At 30.1% G+C, this 22,372-nt stretch overlaps 1 protein-coding gene across 1 annotated transcript in view; it reads left to right on the top strand.

Moving 5' to 3' along the window:
- The window catches only part of ncana (neurocan a), a 98,739-nt gene that overhangs the window by 60,748 nt on the left and 15,619 nt on the right, over positions 1-22,372 (top strand). The window contains exons 9-10 of the mRNA XM_051138557.1: positions 2,726-3,388; positions 13,437-13,541. Coding sequence (XP_050994514.1) covers positions 2,726-3,388; positions 13,437-13,541 — 768 coding nt within the window. The remainder of the gene's footprint in view (positions 1-2,725; positions 3,389-13,436; positions 13,542-22,372) is intronic.

Here is a 22,372-nt window from a genome sequence, read left to right as displayed (position 1 = left end):
ATTGAAGTCACATTTTTTTTTTTTTTTTAATCTCACAAATTAAGAAAAAAAAAAATATATATATATATATATATAATTTTGCATTATAAATTTGCTTTAAATAACTAAAACTTGTTTTATTTTAGTCAGTTGCCAATCAACATTCATTTAATTTTCAAATTAATTTAGAAAAATTAAGTTTTAAGTTCATTTAAGTTACTAAAACTTAAAATTACTAAAATCAGCACTGAAATAAAATTGAAGAATAGTTTTTATATTTATATATGCAAATTTCTTTTTATTTTTCAATCATTTCAATCATTGACAGTTTTATTCATTTTTATATATTCAGTTTTATTGTAGTGTTTATTGTAGTAAATGTTAGTAATTTCAGCTTATTTTATTTTAGTTCTATTTATTAAATTCTATTTACATTTTTTTAATCCAATATTTATATTTCATTTGATTTTAGATATGTTTCAACTGAAGTAAATTAATTAAAATAATTGCAAAAATGTATTCTAACTTTAAATTTTAGTTCCAGTCATTCTGTATGCTTTTGCCATTTTATAAAGTTTTTTTTTTTTATTATTTTTATTTAGCTTTTATTTATTTTTAGCAACATATTTTATTTCAAATTTATTTTTATTTCAAATTTTTGTAAAAAAAATTTTTTTATCTAATACAGGTTTTTTTTTAATTATTATTTTAGCTTTATTTTAATTAATAATTTTAGTTTGAGGAATTATCCATGAACAGATGGAGTTACATGCTGACGTTTGGTTCAGATCACTGTAATCTCAAAAATGAGCAATAGTAATGATATTAGTAAATCTTGACCACTAGACAAAAGGCAAACAGCCTGAAGTCTTAGACAAGTAAATGAGAAGTGGAGTCAAGTGAATCTGTAATGAGAGTCTGGCAGACGGTTCGTCGCTCTCTAGAGACAAAAACAGATCGGAGGAATGAATCCGAAAAGAGCAACATCTAAATGCACACAAACACGACTGCAGATCGAATAAAGCCCTGCAGACAGATTAATAATCATCACTCTCATTTGGAAACGAGTCTTTAACTAATCATTCTCATTACCCAAAGCATGTTTTAGTCTCTACCTTGTTAGTGCTGCTTATTTGATCGAGGCAAACAGATGAAAAAAGGTTGTGGTGGTAATGAAGATGACTAAAATGACTAAAATTGTAATAAGAATATAGAGTCAAACAGAAATGAAATTTAAAAAAATATATAAAAAAATATTGAAAGCATATAACAAAAAGTCTAAACTGAAATAAAATGTTAATTGATGTTAATAAATAATGTAACAGAATAGCCTGTGAGTAATACTAAAAATTAATTTAGAATTTTAGTGTTATTTTTTAGTTGGCCTTTTATTTTATTTTATTTCTAAGCTATACTATTATAGTATTTATTAATATTCTGAATTAAATTTTTATTTTATTTAATTTTAAGTCTTAGACGTTTTGCTATGTGATCTTTGTGATATTTAAAAATATTTCTAAGAATATAAAAATATTTCTATTTCACTCCATATTTTTACATTTTAGATTTAGCCATTTTTGTACTTCAGCTTAAACTTATTTTATTTTAGTTAGTTGCCAAGCATTTGTATTTATATTTTCTTTTATTTTAGCTTTATTTCAGTTAATGAAAACTGTTTTTAATAGCTTTACTTTTAATTAACAACACTGAAACACAAAAAATTCTTGATGTCTGATAGTTTTATTTTAGTATTATTTGTAGGTTAAACTATTTGTTAATTAATTTATTAATTATTTTATAAATAATTTCATTAGTATTTATTTGAATTAGCTTTTCAGTCGTTTTGTTATGTGCTTTTGTCATTTTTTTAAAAATATTTTTTTATAATTTTTCATGTTCTGTTTTTTATTTATTTATTTATTTTTTAGTCATTTTTGTACTTCAACTTGTTTTATTTCATTTAGTTGCCAAGACATCATTTCTAATTTTCGTAGAAGTATTTAAGTTTGTTTTCATGTAATATCTTATTTTAATATTATTTATAAGCTATAATATTATAGTATTTATTAATATTTTGAATTAGCTTTTTTTTGTATTTTCAGTTTAGTCGTTTTTATGATCTGGTCTTTATATATTTGCTATTTATTTATTTATTTATTTATTTATTTCAATCTTAGTTTTACTTTTAGTCATTTTTTATTTAACTTTTATTTTTAGTCATTTTTGTACTTCAACTTGTTTTATTTAGTTCCACAGACATCATTTCTAATTTTATAGAAGTTTTTAAGTTTGCCTTTCGTCTAATATCTTATTTTAGTATTATTTATAGGCTATAATATTATAGTGTTTATTAATATTTCTTGTGCTTTTGAATTTTTTTTTTTTTTTTTTTTTTTATGTTCTGCTTTTTATTTATGTGCTTTTTATTTATTTAAATTTTAGTTTGTCATTTTTGAACTTCAACATGTTTTATTTCATTTAGATGCCAAGACATAATTTCTAATTTTTGTAGAAGTTTTGAAGTTTGTTTTTCATTTAATATTTTATTTTAGTATTATTTATAGTCTATAATATTGTGGTATTTATTCATATTTTGAATTGGCTTATTTTAATTTTATTTTAAATCTTAGTCATTTTGTTTTGTGCTTTCATCATTTTTATTTATGTATGTATTTTTTTTTTTATATTTGTATTGAACTTTATTTTTTCTTTACAGTAACGGCACTGGTTGTGTTTGTGTCTGTAGGGTTGACGTCATGGTGGAGTCACTCTTGGCTGTCTAGTCCTTCGACCATCACAAACGACAAATTAATCACCTCCTTTCCGGCCACGAGTCCAGTCGTACCCACGACGGTCCCACCAAACACCGCTAGAGACGAAGCGGACAACAACCAGACCAGTCGATCTACACAGGACGGTCCGGCGACGGCGGCCGATTGGATCGTGGTGACCGAAACACCCGAACAGAAAACTGAAACCCTTGAGCCCAAAGTCTCCATCTCGACCGAGAACTACTCCGGAGAGAGTCGAGTGCCGGAGACGGAGGGCAGCTCGTGGGGCGACACGTACCCGTCGTCCCAAGCGCCGCTGACGGTGATGACGACGAGCACCGATTCCTTCTCCACCGCCCCACACGGACACGAGGCTCGCGGAGAAATCCAGTACAGACGCAGAAACAAACCCAAGAGACTCAACCAGAGCACCACGGAGATGACAACGAGCGTCGCCCTGAGCACCACGACTCCCTTCATCCTGACGTCCAACGCTGAAGACACTGGGACGACCCTCTTGATGTCTACAGACGAGTCTCACACGTCAAATTTCGTCACGACGGTTTCCAGCACCGTAGAGCAGGATCTGAGCAGCACCGAGACTGTCAAGAAGAACAGCTCCACTGGAGAAGAAGAAGGTACGATTTACTGCTTTAAAGTACAACTAATCTAATTCAGCGTCTTCAGTACTAATAAACAATATCTCACTGTTTCATCTGAGGAAAAATTACACTGAAACACAAAGATCAAACCAAAATAAAAGTTTGGTTTAACTTGAAGAAATTATGACAGAAATATATTACTATTCTATACTAAAATGTACTTCTCAAAGTAGTAATTATAATAACAGTAATAATATTTTTAAAGAATACAGCCAATTTATACAGTTCTGTTGTGCAGCGCCTTAATTGACATAAAATAAAAAATAGCAAAAGTTTTTTTTTTAATTTTGATTACTTTTTAAAAGATTGATTAAATTGTTTGTTTTATTAATATAAATAAAGTTATATTAATTAATTTCATTAGAAACCTTTTTTTTTTGATACATTTGTTTTAAATCATAAAACACAGAATGTAAAATGTGAAAAAAATAAAAAAATAAATAAAAGTTTTTTTTTTAAATCATTATATTTTCATTTGATTACATTTTAAATGATTAAATAAATTGTTATATTAATTTTATTAATATAAAAAACTTTTAGTAATTAATTTCATTAGACACAGTTTTTGATAAATTTGTTTTAGATCATAAAACACAGAATCCAGAAAAATTTTGATTGCATTTTAAAAGATTGATTAAATTGTTAGTTTTGTTAATATTAAAAAGTTGTGTTAATTAATTTATTAGGCACAATTTTTGATACATTTATTTTAAAATCATAAAACACCGAATCCAGAAAAATAAAATAAAAAAGTGAAAAATAAAAAAATAGAAATGGCAGAGTTTTGTTTTAAATTGTTATATTTTTATTCGATTACATTTTAAAAGATTGATTAAATGTTTTATGAATTTTAATAATATAAAAAAAAGTTTTAGTAATTAATTTCATTAGTCACAATTAATTAATTTGTATTAAATCATAAAACACAGAATCCAGAAAAATAAAAATTTTAAAAATAAAAAAATAAATAAAGTTACAAAGTTTTGTTGTAAATTAATTGGTATATTTTTATTACATTTTAAAAGATTGATTAAATTGCTTTATTAATTGTATTAATATAAAAATGTTTTATTAATGTTTTTCATTAGACACGGTATTAATATTTGTATCAAATCATAAAACAGAATGAAAAGAAGAAAAACGCAATTAATCTTCATTTGATTAAAAATGAATTAAATTATTTAATTTTATTAATATAAAATGTTTTATTAATTATTTTCATTATATATAACTTTGATCAATTAAATAATAATTTAAATAAATAATTTTAAAAATCCAGAAAAAGAGAAATACTCTTAATGTGCTTCTACAGTACATTATGAATGAGATTTTAACTGATCAAATTCAGAATATAGACTTTACTGATGATGCATATTATATAAAGGAAAGCAAATGAACCCGGAATATGAATGCAGTTCTCTAAATTGCACATTAAGTACTTTATTTATAATGGTTTATAACTTTGCATTTATATTCTGTTCATCTGCTGGCCTGTGCATAATATATTTTATTATTAAAATATTCCGTATACTGAATTTGCTTCTCCAGTGTCTCTGTTTTTATACATTAAGCCACATTAAGTGTTTTCATTAAACACTGCCATTAGAAAAATCCATGTAATCGCCTAAATTGCATCTAGTGTTAATGAAAACTCTCAAACACACAAACTTTATTCGTATAGTCTTTATATTTAATGGAGAAAACATCACAGAATCACCTAAGTGTAAAATTAACAATTTAACAACATGTCTAAACCAATGCTTGCAGTTTGCAAAATTACTGTTTGATTTCATGAACAGAACAAACAAAACTGAATTAACTAGCCACTCCGGATATACCCATTATCTAAATTGCATGTGTCATAACAACACCTTTTTAGTATAATTAAAAGAATTTTCTGAAAATAAGGTTTGTACGTGTCTGACAGTTCAGTACATTTTAAAGCTAAAGGACAGAATGTCAGGCTTCTCAGCGCAGTAATTTGATTGGCTGTTTGAGCTGTCAATCATTTATCTGACACGAGGACAACTGAATATGGAGCTGCTAAAATATCTTAAAATCTGATGTGAATGTTGTCAAACATTGTTTAATGTTTCAGAACCTTCAGATAGTGTTAAAACAGTGCTGAACAGCCGAGCAGAGCAAATACAGAATGCAAGTTTAAATGTAAACAACATGCAGCGGCTTTGCTGATTGGCTGTTGGATATAGAAGGCGGAGCTTAGAGTTACCATATTTGGCGTTCCAGTTTCTCCCATTTATTGCAATTAGTGCTGGTTTTATGCAGTCTTTTGGTAAAAAAGATATTTGTAATCATCTGTGAATCAGGTGGGAGGACGTCCAGGTGCAGAAAAAGACTCTTGTTGGGTTTAATTATGTGACAAGTGTGTGCTTTGGGTGGAGAGCTCACGCAAATGAATATTCATGTTGGGTGCGTGAATATTAACGAGAGTCTCTCAGAGATTGGCTTATTATGATAGTGAGAGCTGTTAAAGTGAAGAGGCTTATGGCCGGTTAGGGATATTTGAATGTCAGAATGGATGTTGATGAGCCAAAAAAATAGATTTCACAGCAGTTCTGCTGGCTGTCTGGCGTAGCAACCAAACTATGATAATTAGTGAGGACATCGGAGATAATTATTACTTTTCACTGATTCGTGGCCTGATGTGTCTTCTCTCGTATTTCTGCAGGGGCAGAATCATTTAAAAAGTGCAGGAACACAATATAAAACTTATTAGCCTTGCTCATGAATATTAATGAGATTATTGTGGACTGCAGGCCAATGATGGGCTTTTGGTCTCCGGTCATTCTCTCTGCTTTCACTCGAGGGTTGAAGGATATCTTGATTCTATCTGGCTTTTCCACCTCAGTCAGACAGCGAGGCGGATCAGTAGTTTGGACCAGAGCCGTCACGTCCATGAGGATTGATTGAGCTGCTGTTATAAGCGGTGGGACCGACACAAACTGATGTCTCTCGCGTCTCCCGTCTGTCGTCCTGAAGAAGGCTGGATTTGACCTTCAGTGTTACAGTAGCTGTCAATCACAGGAGGCCTGAGAGCTGTACTGATTGACACAAGTGATGTGGAGGAAAAACATTCACGTCTACATGCACACACACACAATTTTATTATTATATATAATATTATTTATTATATGTATTATTATTATTATTATCATTTTTGTAATATATATACAATAATATTTTTTTAACCCAGCAATTAATATTATTATTAAACCTAACATAGAATTATATTTATATCAATAATAATAATAATAATTATTATTATTATTATTATTTATATAAATATAATTCTTATTTATATGACAATATATTCAATACAAATATTACTAAAATATATTATATTACTAAATATAAACATTAAACTAAATTTAAAAACATTTAGTATTTAAAGAAATAATTAAATACTAATAATATCATTTTTAATCATTTATATAATCATTTATATTAATAATTTATTTTTTATTTAAAATAAAACATTCAAAATAGAAATATTTAAATTAAAAATGTTTTAAATGTACAATATATAAATATAAAAAATATACTAATTAGTATACAAAATATTCAATACTAATAAATATGCAGACTACTACAATAAATATACAAACTAAATATTGAAGTACTAAATAAACTAATACTAAAACGGAAATAAAATTTTGATGTGAAAAATATCCAAAAACACCCACAAAATTATTAAGTTATTACTAAAATGTTTAAATACAATTAAAAGATATTATGTAAATATATTATGTATATTAAAAAAAAGCTAATAATTAAATAAAAAAATAACATAATATACACTAGCAGTCAAAAGTTTTTGAACAATTTTTTAAAGAAGTCTCTTAGAAATATTTTTACTATTTAAAATAACTTCTTTCTATTTTAATACATTTTTAAATGTCATTTATTCCTGTGATTTCAAAGCTGAATTTTTAGCACCATTACTCCAGTCACATGATCCCTCAGAAATCATTCTAATATTTTGATTCGCTGCTCAAAAAACATTTATTATTATTATTATGTTGAAAACAGCTGTTTCTTTGTTGAATAGAAAGTTCATAAGAACAGCACTTATCTGAAATAGAAATCTTTTGTATCATTATAAATGTCAATTTAAAGCATCCTTGCTAAATAAAAGTATTAATTTCTATAATTTCTTTTCCCCCCCAAAAAATTATACTGACTCCAAGCTTTTAAATGGTATTGTCTATAATGTTACAAAAGCTTTCATTTTAAATAAAATGTACTCAGCTGTTTTAAATATTGATTATAATAATAAATGTTTCTTGAGCAGCAAATCAACATATTACAATGATTTCTAAAGAATCATGTGACATAAGACTGCAGTAATGATGCTGAAAATTCAGATTTGATCACAAGAATAAATTACATTTTAACAGACATTCACATAGAAAACAGCTGTTTTTAACTATAATAATATTTAGAATTTTTTACTGTATTTTTAATCAAATAAATGCAGAAAACAGCATATTAGAATGATTCCTGAAGAATCATGTGACACAGAAGACTGGAGTAATGATGCTGAAAATTCAGCTTTGATCATGGAAATAAATTACATTTTAAAATATATTCAAATAGAAAACAGTTATTTTAAATAATACAAATATTTCACAATTTTTCTGTTTTTGCGGTATGCTGGATCAAATAAATGCAGGCTTGCTGAGTAGAAGAGACTTAAAAATTAAAAAAATTAAAAATCTTACCGTTCTCACTTTTGACTGATATATTTTAAAAGTTGACAAAATGACACCCGCAAAATAAATATAAACATTGTAATATACATGTATAAATATTGTATTTGCTGAAGTGTGATATTTTAATCTAAATAACAGGGTTTTTATATTCATTTTAAGCGGCGTGTTCATAATATGTTTGAAGTGTTCTAAAGGAATATTACGGGTGTCCGCCGCTGCTGTTGTGATTTCAGCACACGGTGTGATAATTTGATGATGTGTAAGTAAATTTGCAGCTGTGTAAACACTGAATTAAATCAGTCTGCCTGATGGGTAATTGTTTACCATAATGCTGACATGATTATCACACTCTATTTTCTCTCTCGACGTGAAATGTTTGCATGTCGCTCTTTTCAAAATCACCTCTCACATTTGCAGTTGCCCTCTCAACCTCACTAAGCAATTATATAGTGTCACATATAGTTCTCTGTGTATATCCCATCATGCCCCGCTGGTGTGACCTCAAGGATGTGGCTCGTTTGCATGTGTGGTGAAAACACCCAATGAAGCAATTAGGGCTGAAACGACGGTTTTCTGCTGTAATGAAGTGAAACAGGCCTGGATGAGGGGGCGTGGCCTGCGGAGTGAGAGGATGATTGGCGGGCCGCTCTCAGCACGGTTACCATGACAACAGAGCCGGAGTGCATCCAGGAGAAAAGTATTTATAAAGCCCATCAATGTAAGAGACCGAGAGGAAAAGACAGACTAACAGAGAGAAAAGAAATAGAATTATACTGATAGTCCTGCTCTGAACTCACACGACTGGTTGGGTGTTTTGTTAATTCATGCAGAATTTCACATTCAGTGATGTAAATAACAGTAACAGTGAACCGATCCTGGACTGTGACCTTTGTAAAGTGTATTTTTGTAATATTTGGGACTGGTTACTTTCAGTATTCATACAGAAAGACTCCCAGCAAAAATCATTGAATATATACATATATATATATATATATATATATATATATATATATATATATATATATATATTCAATGATTTTATATATATTTAGTATATATATATATATATATATTATATATATATATATATATATATATATATATATATATATATATATATATAATATTTATTTTAATATATTTAGTTTGTCAAGGCAATATGTCAAATTTTTCTTTAGTTAATAATGACAAAAATACCCACAGTAAATTATTACTAAAAATGTAACTAAAATAAAAGTACATTTTTATTAAATTAATGAAAATGACAGAAACACTTGCAAAATTATTACCTAATTTAATTTAATTTAATTTAATTTAATTTAATTTAATTTAATTTAATTAAAAGGAAAACTAAAATAAAGGTGAAACTGAAATATTGCTGGTCTAAACGATATGTTTAGATCAGTTTTATTTTGAAAGATCAAGACAATTACCTTATGAGTATAAATATTGTATTTGTTAAAGTGCAATATTTTATATAGCATAAAAAGAAAAAATGAATGTTTTAATTTTCTGATTAGTACAGAAATATAATGTAAATAAAATGAATACAAATATATTTATATGTGCATTTTAAAATGAACCAAAAATTAAAAAATGAAATATATATAATAATATATTAAATATATATAATAAAATATAAAAACATCACATAACATCATATAATAATATTAATAATAAAATGTTATTATTAGATATTATAGATTTTTTTATAGATGTTATAGATTATTTTATTATAGATTTTTTTTATTTAATTAATTAATTTATTTATTTTTAAACCTGCGAATTAATATTATTATTAAACATAATCAAGTTGTTTTTGTATTAAATATATTGTAATATAAATAAGAATTATATTTTATTAATAATAATAATTATTATTATTATTTTTATTATTATTATCAGCATCATAACTAAATACAGATATTAAAATTGTGTAACATTTAGTATTTAAATAAATAATTTAATACTAATAATATAGTTTTTTATGAAATAAAACAAAAATGTAAAGTTAATAAAACATTAAAAATAGTAGCTAAAAATGTTTTACATTTTAAAATAATTAATATTAAATATAAAAATAAACGTATTTCTCATATTCCTTTAGTTAGTCTATATATGCAATATAAGATGTTAATTTTGTGCAGAAAAAAATGAATGTTTTACTTTTTTAATTAGTAAAGAAATATCAACATAATATGTCAACAATCAATAAAAAAAAAAATATATATATATATATATATGCATTTTAAATTAACCAAGTATTTTAAAATTAAATATATTAAATATATATAATATATATTTATTAATCATTTTAACTAATCACAAAAGAAAAAGGGGAGTGTTAAGTCCTGTTTCTTGTGTGATTTACTAAATCTATTCAAAAAACAAAAAAGGTGTTTTGATGAATTCCATATAATGCAGGTGATTGGTCTTCACATGATGTCAGTCTCCAAAAATGACATAAAGCACCACATAAATGTAATATAAACAGTCCAAATGCTAAATTTCAGTCCATATGATTAGGAGCAAACTAAAATTTAATATTATTTATAAAAAAACTGTGCATTTTATGATAAAAAGCAGCTTAGACGTTCTACTATAAACATCTCCTTTTGTTTTGCATGGATGAAATAAGGTTTGGGGCACCATCAGAGTGAGTAAAGGATGACAGAATGTGTAGATGAACTGTGTCTTTAAGCATATAACACCTATATGACCTTGTTTCTGTGAACTGACTCTCACACACAGGGATTTTTCTGCCTGCTGCGTCTTCGATTCTCTTTCTCTGTCTGTATATAAATATATATGAATATATGGTGAGGTGAGATTGTCACAGCGCAGATCAGCGGTGAAACTCATTCAGCGCTCTATTAGAATGAGCCCTTCTCTGAAACTCATCGCTGGAAACCCATTACAAGCCTCAATGATCACACACACACGCACACGGCTGAGGTGTGTGTGTGAGAAAGAGGGGCGTAATGAAGAGAGACTCGAGAGAAAGCAGGACTGAATGATAGTGTTGTGTTCAGACTGAATGTCATCAGAACGTCTGCTTCACTTTGCAGTTCATTCTGCCCAAGATCCGCCCACTTAAACTGACTGACATGGAAACTGGCCAATCACAGCTCACCTTTTATGTGGCATTTAGGGGTGAATCTAAAAACCATAATGATAGATGCATCTGAAATAAAGTAAAACCTTCCGCAATTCTTGGAAAATGCAAACAGACTTACATATCTTTAAATGATTATTACTGATTGTTTCACTCGCATAGTTTTATTGTAATAAGATGAGCTTTATCATTCCACTGACTGGATGTATTTGGGTTAGAAACTGGACAAATCTCCAGCATTAATGCAGTGCGTTTTGCACCAGGTAAACATATAAATCTCATTCCTGTCAATAAAATGCCAGTGCTTTAAAAGAAAAGAACTTCCAGAACAAAAATGGAGAGATAATGTACTCACACCGCTGTCATCCAAGATGTTCATGTCTTTCTGTCTTCAGTCGTAAAGAAATTATGGTTTTTAAGGAAAACATTTCAGGATTTTTCTCCATATAATGGACTTCATTGGTGCCCCGATTTTGAACTTCCAAAATGTAGTTTAAATGCAGCTTCAAAGGCTCTAAACGATCCCAGCCGAGGAAGAAGGGTCTTATCTAGCGAAACAATCGCTCATTTTTTTCAAAAAATAAAAATGTGTATACTTTAAGCATCCACGCCACTACGAATTAGTGATGGGTCGTTCTTGAACGATTCTTTCATTTTGAACGAATCTTTAATGTGACTCGGGAAGAACGAGTCGTCTCGGGGAGTGATTCGTTCAGTTTTGCATGCGCAACATCCTATTAGGTTCTGTGCTGGAATTAGTTCACCTGTTTCGAGTCTTTGGGTTTTTCGAGTAGTTCGTTCATCTTATGGGTCTGTCACGTGATGAACGAACGACTCGAACCCGAAAACTTGTCAGATAAGAGGTGAGCTGAGCTAATCATAGACTAAAGACCCAGGTAAACAATGAATGAATCTTTTCTGTTTCTTATAGCATTATAGTTTTGTCTTGTTTGTAGTGTGATCAACGTTTGTGTAAGCAGTAGATGTGTTAGGGAAGTAACACGTAACATTTGAATTATATTTTGCTAAAATGAACGAAATGACTCGAAAAAGGATTCGTTCATTTTGCTGAACGAGACTCAAAGGTCAGAGTCGGTAAAATGATCCGAACTTCCCATCACTACTACGAATCACGTCTAAGTTCATCATCTGTGTAGAGTATGGTAAAAAACTCCATCTTATTTTCTCCTACAACTTCAGAATTGTCCGACATCGTTGTACCTTTTTGTTTGTAAACAGTGTTTGACTTACTTGCACTTTCTTAGTCTTTGTGCGTTCGCTTTGTAAACACTGGGTCTGTAGTTCTGCCTACGTTTCACGTGACCTTTTGACCTGATTCAATAGTACGTAGCGTCGTGAACGCGCATCCCAGAGCCTGTGCTACATGAGCTTTTGTGCTTAAAAAGTACACAATTTTTTATTTTCTGAATGAAATGAGCGATCGTTTCGCTAGATAAGACCCTTCTTCCGTGGCTGGGATCGTTTAGAGCCTTTGAAGCTCCATTTAAACTGCATTTTGGAAGGTAAAACAGTGATATAGGATGATTTTGAAGTTGAGGGAGAACATGAGATGGGAGTTTTTCCACATACACTAACTGTCATGAACCGGAACGAAATAGTCCAGGCAGAGTAAGACAAGACAAGTGTTTGACATTAAAACGTATATAAATTGTATTATTTTTATTAAAATAACCGATCATTTCGCTAGATAAGACCCTTCTTCCTCGGATGGGATCATTTACAACTGCATTTAAACTGCATTTTAGAAGTTGAAAATCGGGGCACCAATGAAGTCCATTATATGGAGAAAAATCCTGAAATGTTTTCCTCAAAAACCAGAATTCCTCCACGACTGAAGAAAGAAAGACATGGGCATCCTGGATGACAAGAGGGTGAGTAAATTATTTGTCCATTTTTGTTCTGGAAGTGGACTTCTCCTTTAACATAAGACTGATGGTGTTTGGAAAACCGGATTAATTTACCAGGTTTTTACCCCTGAACCTCGCCGACATGTGTCTAAACTCTCATTAGGGCGTCCGGGACTCGCCGCGGCCAACTTTCGGCGGGTCACACGTGTCACAGATGTCTGCGAGTGTGTGCCAGCTTTATAATCACAGACAGATTGTGATGGATCACCTCCAGAGCGTCACTGACACCAGTGTTTTCTGTTTTGCAGTGGACGACAGATGCAGCTGTCTGCACGGAGGGACGTGTCTTCCTCACGGAGAGGGTTTCCGCTGCTTCTGTCCGCAGGGTTACACAGGAGAGAGCTGCGAGATCGGTAAGCAAATGCAGTGCGGCCAAAAATTTAACGTTTGTTTCTTCATCAGATTGGGAGAAATGTAGCATTGCATCACTTGCTCACCAATGGATGTAAATGGGTGCCGTCAGAATGAGAGCCCAAACAGCTGATAAAAACATCACAGTAATCCACAAGTAATCCACACCACTCCAGTCTATCAGTTCACATCTTGAGAAGACAAAAGATGTGTGTTTAAGCAAAGTCCATCATTAATAGTCCATAATCTGTAATAACGCTTCCTTCAGTGAAAAAGTCCATCTCCTGTTGTCTCTCACGTCAAAACATATTTATTTAAAGCTGTTTTGTCTTGTAAACAGTCCTTGATCTGTGCAGATTTCTCTCCTGATTCAGACCAGACCACTTTTTCACTGGAGGAAGCGTTATTATGGATTATGGACTTTGTTTCGGCTTTTGTCTTCTCAAGATGATGGACTAGTGGATTACTTGTGGTTTATTGTGATGTTTTGTCAAGGCTTGAAAAAAAAAAAAATTACTTGGTTCACTCCAAGTAGAATTGATATTGTAACATTTCTGTAGCTGCGTTCCTCTGTATTATTATCATTCAGAAACTGGTTTAAGTAGAAAAATACAGGTTAATAACATTATTATTTTTTTTTATTCTTTGATAATAATAATAATGATAAAGTTCAGTGTTTTCTTTACTCAAAAAAGAAAAATGAACATGGATTATTGTGATGTTTTTATCAGGGCGAAACCGATTTGAGAAGAAAAAACACTGGTTAATAACGTTATTTATTTATTTTTTTAATTCTAATATAAATAATATATAATAATAATAATATTAACAAAGTTCAGCATTTTCTTTACTAAAAAAGAAAATGAAACGTGGATTATTGTGATGTTTTACCAGGGCTTGAAAATGACAAAAAATTGGTTCACTCTGAGCACAATCGATATTATAACATTTATGTTCCTGCGTTCCTCTGTATTATTATCATTCCGAAACCGGTTTAAGTAGAAAAAATACCGGTTAATCAATTTATTTATTTATTTATTTATTTTTTTTCTTTTCTTTGCTAATAATAATGAACATAATAATAATAGAGTTCAGTATTTTCTTTACTCAAAAAGAAAAATAAACATGGATTATTGTGATGTTTTTATCAGGACGATAAACCAATTTTGAACCAATTTGAGTAGAAAAAATACTGGTTAATAACATTATTTATTTATTTTTTAAATTCTAATATAAAACATATATAATAATAATTAAAATAATAATAATAATGAAGTTCAGCATTTTCTTTACTCAAAAAGATAAAGAAAAAACAGTCACAGCCAATACAGCATCCTCTTTTTAGATTTTGGCCAAATGTAGGCTACTAAACAACAACAAAAAAATCTTAATGCTTTAAAGACATTAAAGTATTTTTTAAAAGATATTTAAAAATGTTTGCTGCATTGTTTAAAAAAATGCTACTTGTGTAAAATTGCATTTTGAGAGAAAAAAAAAAAGTCACGTAGGCTCACGTCGCATTTTATTTTTACATTGGGAAATAATGTAGGCTAAAATGCCGGAGAAGCAGAATGTTTACAGACATTATAAACACAGTTATTCGTTTCCTTCGCTCCACAATAAATTCTCTATGCTATGTGTTTAGGCTATAAAAACGTCAATCCCAAAACAAATGAATGTAAGGTGATGCCTACCTCTCTCATTCAACACGAATGAGCCAAGCCCTGGTTTGTATCAGCTGTTTGGACTCTCATTCTGACGGCACCCATTCACTGCAGAGAATCCATTGGTGAGCAAGTAAAGCAATGCTACATTTCTACAAATCTGATGAAGAAACAAACTCATCTACAGTTTGGATGGCCTGAAGGTGAGCACGTTTTCAGCTAATTTTCATTTTTAGGTGAACTGTTCCTTTTAAATCCCTTGACAAAAATGTGTTTTTGTAGACACTAGCACAAGTGGATGTGTAATTGTTTTTTACTCATGATAGTTTGTAGCAGGGTCAAAGTGTCAGTGGGGAATTTATGAACCATCTGTGCTGTGTGTTTCGTCTTGTACAGTTTGTCCATTTGCCCTTTACTTTATGTAAAGAAGCGTAAACGGAGAAAAAACGTTCTTAAGAAGTGTTTCTGTCAAGGTTTTAAGATAGCAAAACCTGCGGTTCGTCTTAACATCCCAAAATACAACAAAACAAGCATGAGTGCACAAGGATCGCACGTTTCCTAGGAAAACTTTAAAACTGTAATTTATTTCTTAGAACTGAAATTGCTATTTGTCCTTCAGTCCTTACTAATAATCTGAAAACATTTTGAAATGACATAAACCGAAATGTGCAGGAATCCTAAGTGTGGGTGCATAAATGATGGAGATTCAGATTTTAAAATCACATTTACTATACTGAAATCTGCTTTTATAACTAAAAGATTTTTATTTATTTATTCTCAGATGTTTAGGAGACATAAAAATAGACAAATCATTGTCCAGTACAGTGTAGTACATTTTACTATTGTTTAACATTATAGTATGTATTAACGGTTTCATTTTTTTTTTTAGCTTTTGTTTTTATTTTAATTCAATTTTCATTGCAATTTTGTTTAAATTTGAATAATTAAAGTTCTTTTTATTTTCATTAGTTTTTTTTATGTTTCTATTTAGCTCTATTTTTACTCAAGTTTTTTATTTTGTTTATTTGCCAAGGCAAACTTTTCTACTTTTGATTTTTAATCTTTCAAGTTTAAGTTTTTCATCTGTTATTAATATTCTTATTTCTTATTATTAAATATTAAATAAGTCATATTTTTTTTTAACTTTTGTTTTTATTTTTATTCAGTTTTCATTGCAATTTAGTTTAAATTTGAATAATTTTATGTTCTTTTTTATTTTTGTTAGTATTTTTTATGTTTCTGTGTAGCTTTATTTTTAGATTTTTTTTTTTTTTGTCATTTTTGTACTTTTTGAACATATTTCGTTTATTTGCAAAGGCAAATAAACTTTTCTGCTTTTGATTTTTAATCTTTCAAGTTTAAGTTTTTCATCTATTATTTATATTCTTATTATTTAAAGTCTCAAAAATTCTTTATTTTTGTAGCTTTTTATTTTTATTCAGTTTTCATTGCAATTTTGTTTACATTATAGTCGTTTTATGTTCTTTTGTTCTTTTCATTAGTTTGGCTTTTTTATGCTTCTGTTTAGCTTTAGTTTTATTAAAAAAAAATTTTGTTGTTATTTTTGTATATATATATTTTGTTTATTTGCCAAGGCAACATTTCTACTTTTGATTTTTAGTCTTTCAAGTGTAAGTTTTTCATCTATTATTTATATTCTTATATTTTTATTATTCAGAGTCTTAAATTATATTATTTTTTCATCTTTTGTTTTTATTTTTATTCAGTTTTCATTGCAATTTTGTGTAAATTTGAGTAATTTTGTTATGCTGTTCTGTTTCATTAGTTTTGTTTTTTATTTCTGTTTAACTTTATTTTTATTTTTTTTATTTTTTTCATTTGTGTACTACAAGTTTTTCATCTATTAATTAAATTTTTATTTCAGCTTTATTTAAATGACTGAAAACTGTTTTAATAGTTTTAGTTGACAAAAGAGAATAAATGAATGTGGATCTCAACATTGTTGAGATGTCTTCTGAAACTCCTGAGATTACTGGGCTCTTTTTCTACCTGAGAAGCTATAAACTTGATGTTGTTTCTCTCAAAAAAAAAAAAAGCATTTTCTCCGGCTAAAGCCTCCGTCTTTAACAAATCCATTTATTGAAAAGGATTTTGGCCCAGCTGCCACATAGGCAGAGGTCAATACTGAGGTCAGAGGTCAAGCAGTCCATCATGTTAGACAAAAGGGTGGGCGTTTGGGGGTCAAAGGTCAGGAGAAGGCTGACAGGTTTATATTGACCTCTTCACATTTTCTGCAGTGTGTTCTGAGACAGTAACGACAACGAGATGACGGTCAATGCTGATTCACTTTGTGCTTTTATTATGATTAAATGACACATCTAATTGCCTTAGATTAGCATGTTGGGTTGGTAACAAACGTTTCTAGTAGATATATATTGGTATAATAGTTCATCCAAACCTTTGTGATTTTCTTTCTTCTGTGAAACACAAAAGGAGATGACTGTCTCAGTCTGCATTCACTCCCATTGTGTGGAAATGATGCCTCCTTTGTGTTCAAAAGAAGAAAGAAAGGCGTAGAGCGAGTAAACGATGAGAGTGTTTGGTTGGTTTGTGAGTTTTCGTCTCTCTGAGGACGTATATACTGTATGTTTGCAATAGGATTTGTTTTCATGACTGAGATGTGAGCAGCGTATGTTAAACAGAGCAGTGATAGAGAAACTCTTCAGAGGCTGGAGTTCATGTAGATACGCAGCACTTTCAGAGCGACTCGCCGTGAAACCGTCTGCATAATGTATGAGCCGTTCAAATATTCATGAAGAGCAGAAGTACCTTGCGAGTCTTTAAGAAACAGGATATGACCTCAGTGGGCGCTTTTCCTTTCTGCTGATGAATATCAACGTGACTGATTGTGGAAATCAAGTGTGTGAAATGGTGAACTGCTGATCACTTATTTAATGTGATATTTAGAGGTGAATCATTTCAAACATTTATTTTATTATATAAAATGTTACATAAAACTTTTCTTTAGATTAAACAATTTTCATTTTTGTGCTTTGCTCAAGGTATTCAGTACTAATTTTATTTATTTTACTTTTTTTATTTAATTTTTTTCATAAATATTAATCTGTAGTGAAAAGAATTTTCCTTTTTATATTAAATATGAATTAATTACAAATTTATGAATCCTTGTTATAATAAACTAAACTTAACATTGTGCTTTATTCATTATTATTTATTTATTATTAGATTTAGTTTTAGTTATTTTGTTGTGGTTTTGACATTTTTATTAATATTCTTTATTAATAGATAAGTCTTTATATTATTTATTTATTTATTTATTTATTTATTTCACTTATTGTTAAATATGTGTGTATTATTTAATAAAAATAATATTCATGAATATTCATTTTTAAATTAATTATTAATTAGTCATTTCTTAATATGCATATAATTTTGTTGTATTGAACAGAATTCTTTTCAACAGCTTTATTGTCATGATCGGGGCTGTGGGTCTTCCCTCAGCCTCTCGAGGTCGCTGTTCCCCTTGCACTGCACTCCCCTGATTGTTCACGTCTGTCTTGTCATTTGCACTGATTACGCTCACAGCTGTTCACACTCTGGACTATTGTATAAGAACTCTCACTTCTCACTCCCGTTGAGGTCTGCATTGTCTTTTGTCCTCGTGTGTGTTCGGTTCGGTTTTGATTTTTGATCCTTGTTTCCAGTTTGTGTTGTGCCGTGTTGGCCTTCTGGTTTACGTTCTTTTGTGTTTTGTTTCATTAAAATATTTCCTTTCCTGCATTTTGGACCCGGACCTCTTTTCTTAGTACATCCAACGTGACAGAATGCAGACCTCCAAGATGGGTCCAGCGGGGAGGATTTTTTTCGGGGAGGCGAAGCTTCCCCCGTTTGGCGACGGCGGACGCGCGTTTGGGGGCGGCGACCACCCGCTCTTTTCCCGACACGGCGGGAATGTCCTTTGAGGCGGCGTCGGCCGCCCGTTTCGAGCTCATCTACGCTTGTCTGGCCTTTTCTTAGTACATCCAACGTGACATTTATTTATTATTATGATGATTATTACAATGGTTTTTTTTACTGTAGTTAGATTTTTAATTTTTTTATTTTTGTGATTATTTATTAATTCGTTTTTTCGCATAGATTTAGTTATTGTTATTCTATTTGTATTTTGTTAAATAAAAAATAATATTCGTGAATATTCATTTTTATATTATATTTTATATTAAATTGGTACTTTTTTAATATGTGTATAATTCTGTTGTATTAAACAATTCATTTAAACAGCTTTCTTTATTATTATTATTATTATTATTATTATTATTATTATTATTAATATTATACAATTAAACAGTTAATATATATTATTAGTATAGTTTAGTCTATATTAAATTCCGTTTTGTGTAAATAAGTGTTTCAACAATCATTGTCTTTGATATTTTTATAACCTTTTCCATCTACATTTTATGTTTTCTCTTACTGTAGTTAGATTTTTCTTTTTGTAATTTTGTGATTTTTATTTATTAATTCATTTATTTCACATATATTTAGTTAATGTTTTGTTTTATGTGTATTATTTAATTAAAAATATTTATGAATATTAATTTTTATGTTAATGATTAATTAATTATAATTATAATTATGTTGTATTAAACATAATTCATTTAAACTGTTTTATTTATTTTATTTTATTAATATTATACAATTAAACAATTTTGTACAGTAGTTGGATTTTATTTTTGTTTTTTTCTCTTTGTAATTTTGTGTGTGTGTGTTTGTTTGTTTGTTTGTTTTTTTGTTCTTTTTTTGACAATTCAGTTTTGCCTTAGTGGCTTATTAGATTCTCATATGATAGTAAAAACCACTTAAAATTTTTGTATTACATAAAAAATATACTGCAATACAGTGGACTTTTTGATTTAATATAAATAAATATATTAGTGAAATATGTAAATCAATACATTTATTTTTTAAAAATCTAAGACAGTACAACAGATACTCCCCTAAACATAAATACTTTATAACTAAAAATATAGATATATATGTATGATTCATTTTACACTTTAGTAGTAATGAGAATTTGTGGAGTGATCCGTAATTGCCATTAAAATAATGTCTATAATTACTAAAAAAAGCATGATTGGAAAATCCACTAAATATTAAAGTGTCTTTGTGCTGCTGTCTGTCATCATTTACGTAAGTATAATGGTGTATTATTAACTTTAATTTACTTTTATGCTGAAATATGACCCAGATGTGATCTCGAGAGGCTCGTTCAGCTTTTCATCAGGCTTCATTTTCTTCCAGTCACATTTAAAGCCCCATGAAATGATGCGATGAAAACAACGATCAAATCCGTGACGCATTAAGTTTCTTAAAAGAGCCTGAGCTCCGAATACAGCCTTCCCGTGATCCTCCGCTCATCTGATATCCACTTAAAGCCTAAAAACGTCAAAAAGTCTATGAGTAGCAGTTTGGGACTTTGTGACTGACGCGCTACACAAACTTTTAAGACTTTCCGCTTCATCTTTTCAAGCTCCTCTGATGACAACTTTTTTGCAAGGCTGACAAACGCCGAGCCTCAGAAGTGTTTGCTATATTGGGAAACGTCTGCATTAATGTCCTATAAACAGTCTCCAGATCTGCTGGTGAGTAATCCTGTACGGCCGTGAGCCGCTGAAGCTGTAAAGCGCTTACACAGGCCTGTGACAGACGCTAAATGACTCTTCAGCACTTCGCATTCCCTCTGCTGGAATCCACACGTCTCTGCCGCTCTACATCACTGTCGACTCACGCTAACCTCCCGTTTCAGGGAGTGAGATATTACCGCTCGATGATCTATGGTCCTACACCATCTGGGAGTTTTGAAAGGGATGGTTCACCCAAAAATGATTAATTTACTCACCCTAAATAAAAATTTTTGTCTGAACTGTTCTTTTAAGTCTTTACGAGCCAATCATGAATTGATCTGCGCTGCTCGAGTTGGACCGTGAGCTCCGGATGAGACTCAGGAGAGACTCTGTGAGTGCGTCCGACAGCTGCAGACGTCAGCGTCGGGTCTCGGAGGGGATGGCGGTTGAGTTAGATCTTCATTCGCTCGCGTCTCTGACCCGCAGATGGATGCTCTGTGTCTTTCTTCATCAGGAAGCATCATATGATGCCTGTGGGTGTTTGTGTGGGCTCTCATTTAGAGCTGAGAGCTGTTCGGTCCCAGAATGATCCGTTTCTCCTGGCTTTAATGAAATCTGACAGTACGGCTTGCTTTTCTAAATATTTTGGCACCCTGTTCACACACCCTGACGGTTTATTACTCTGAATGACTACTTACTGTGGTTGAGGAGGTTTACAGAACACCTGTGAACCATAAAGTAAGGTTTCGAATGAAACATTATACTAATAAAGATTTTTTGAAGGAAATGAATCATTTTGTTCCTCAAACATGCATTAAGTTGATCAAAAGTGGCAGTAAATACGTTGTTACAATGTTGCAGAAAGTAAATACATTGTTACAATGTTACAAAAGATTTATGTTCCAAATAAATGCTGTTCTTTTGAACTTTCTGTTCATCAAAGAATCCTGATAAAATAAAATGTATCACCGTTTCCACAAAAATATTGGGCCGCACAACTGTTTTCAACATTGATAATAACAGAAATGCTTGTTAAGCTGCAAACAAAACCAGTCTTATGTTGCACAGGTTTATTTGTAGCAATAGCCAAAAATACATTGTATGGGTCAAATGTATCGATTTTTTCTTTTATGCCGAAAATTATCAGGATATTAAGTTCCATGTTCCATGTAGATATTTTGTAAATTTCCTACCGTAAATGTATCAAAATGTAATTTTTGATTAGTAATATGCATTGCTAAGAACTTCATTTGGACAACTTTAAAGGTGATTTTCTCAATATTTAGATTTTTTTTGCACCATCAGATTACAGATTTTCAAATAGTTTTATCTCAGCCAAATATTGTCCTATCCTAACAAACACATCAACGGAAAGCTTATTTATTCAGCTTTCAGGTGATGCATAAACCTCAGTTTCTAAAAATGTACACTTATGACTGGTTTTGTGGTCCAAGGTCACATATTAAAATGATTTCTGAAGGATCAAGTGATACTGAAGACTGAAGTAATGATGCTGAAATTTCAGCTTTGATCACAGAAATAAATTACATTTTAACAGATATT

This window comes from Labeo rohita, chromosome 2 (genome assembly GCF_022985175.1).
Source record: "Labeo rohita strain BAU-BD-2019 chromosome 2, IGBB_LRoh.1.0, whole genome shotgun sequence".
NCBI classification, from domain to species: Eukaryota; Metazoa; Chordata; class Actinopteri; order Cypriniformes; family Cyprinidae; genus Labeo; species Labeo rohita.
Note: the sequence above shows the minus strand (reverse complement) of the source record. Positions and strands in the feature narration are given on the sequence as shown.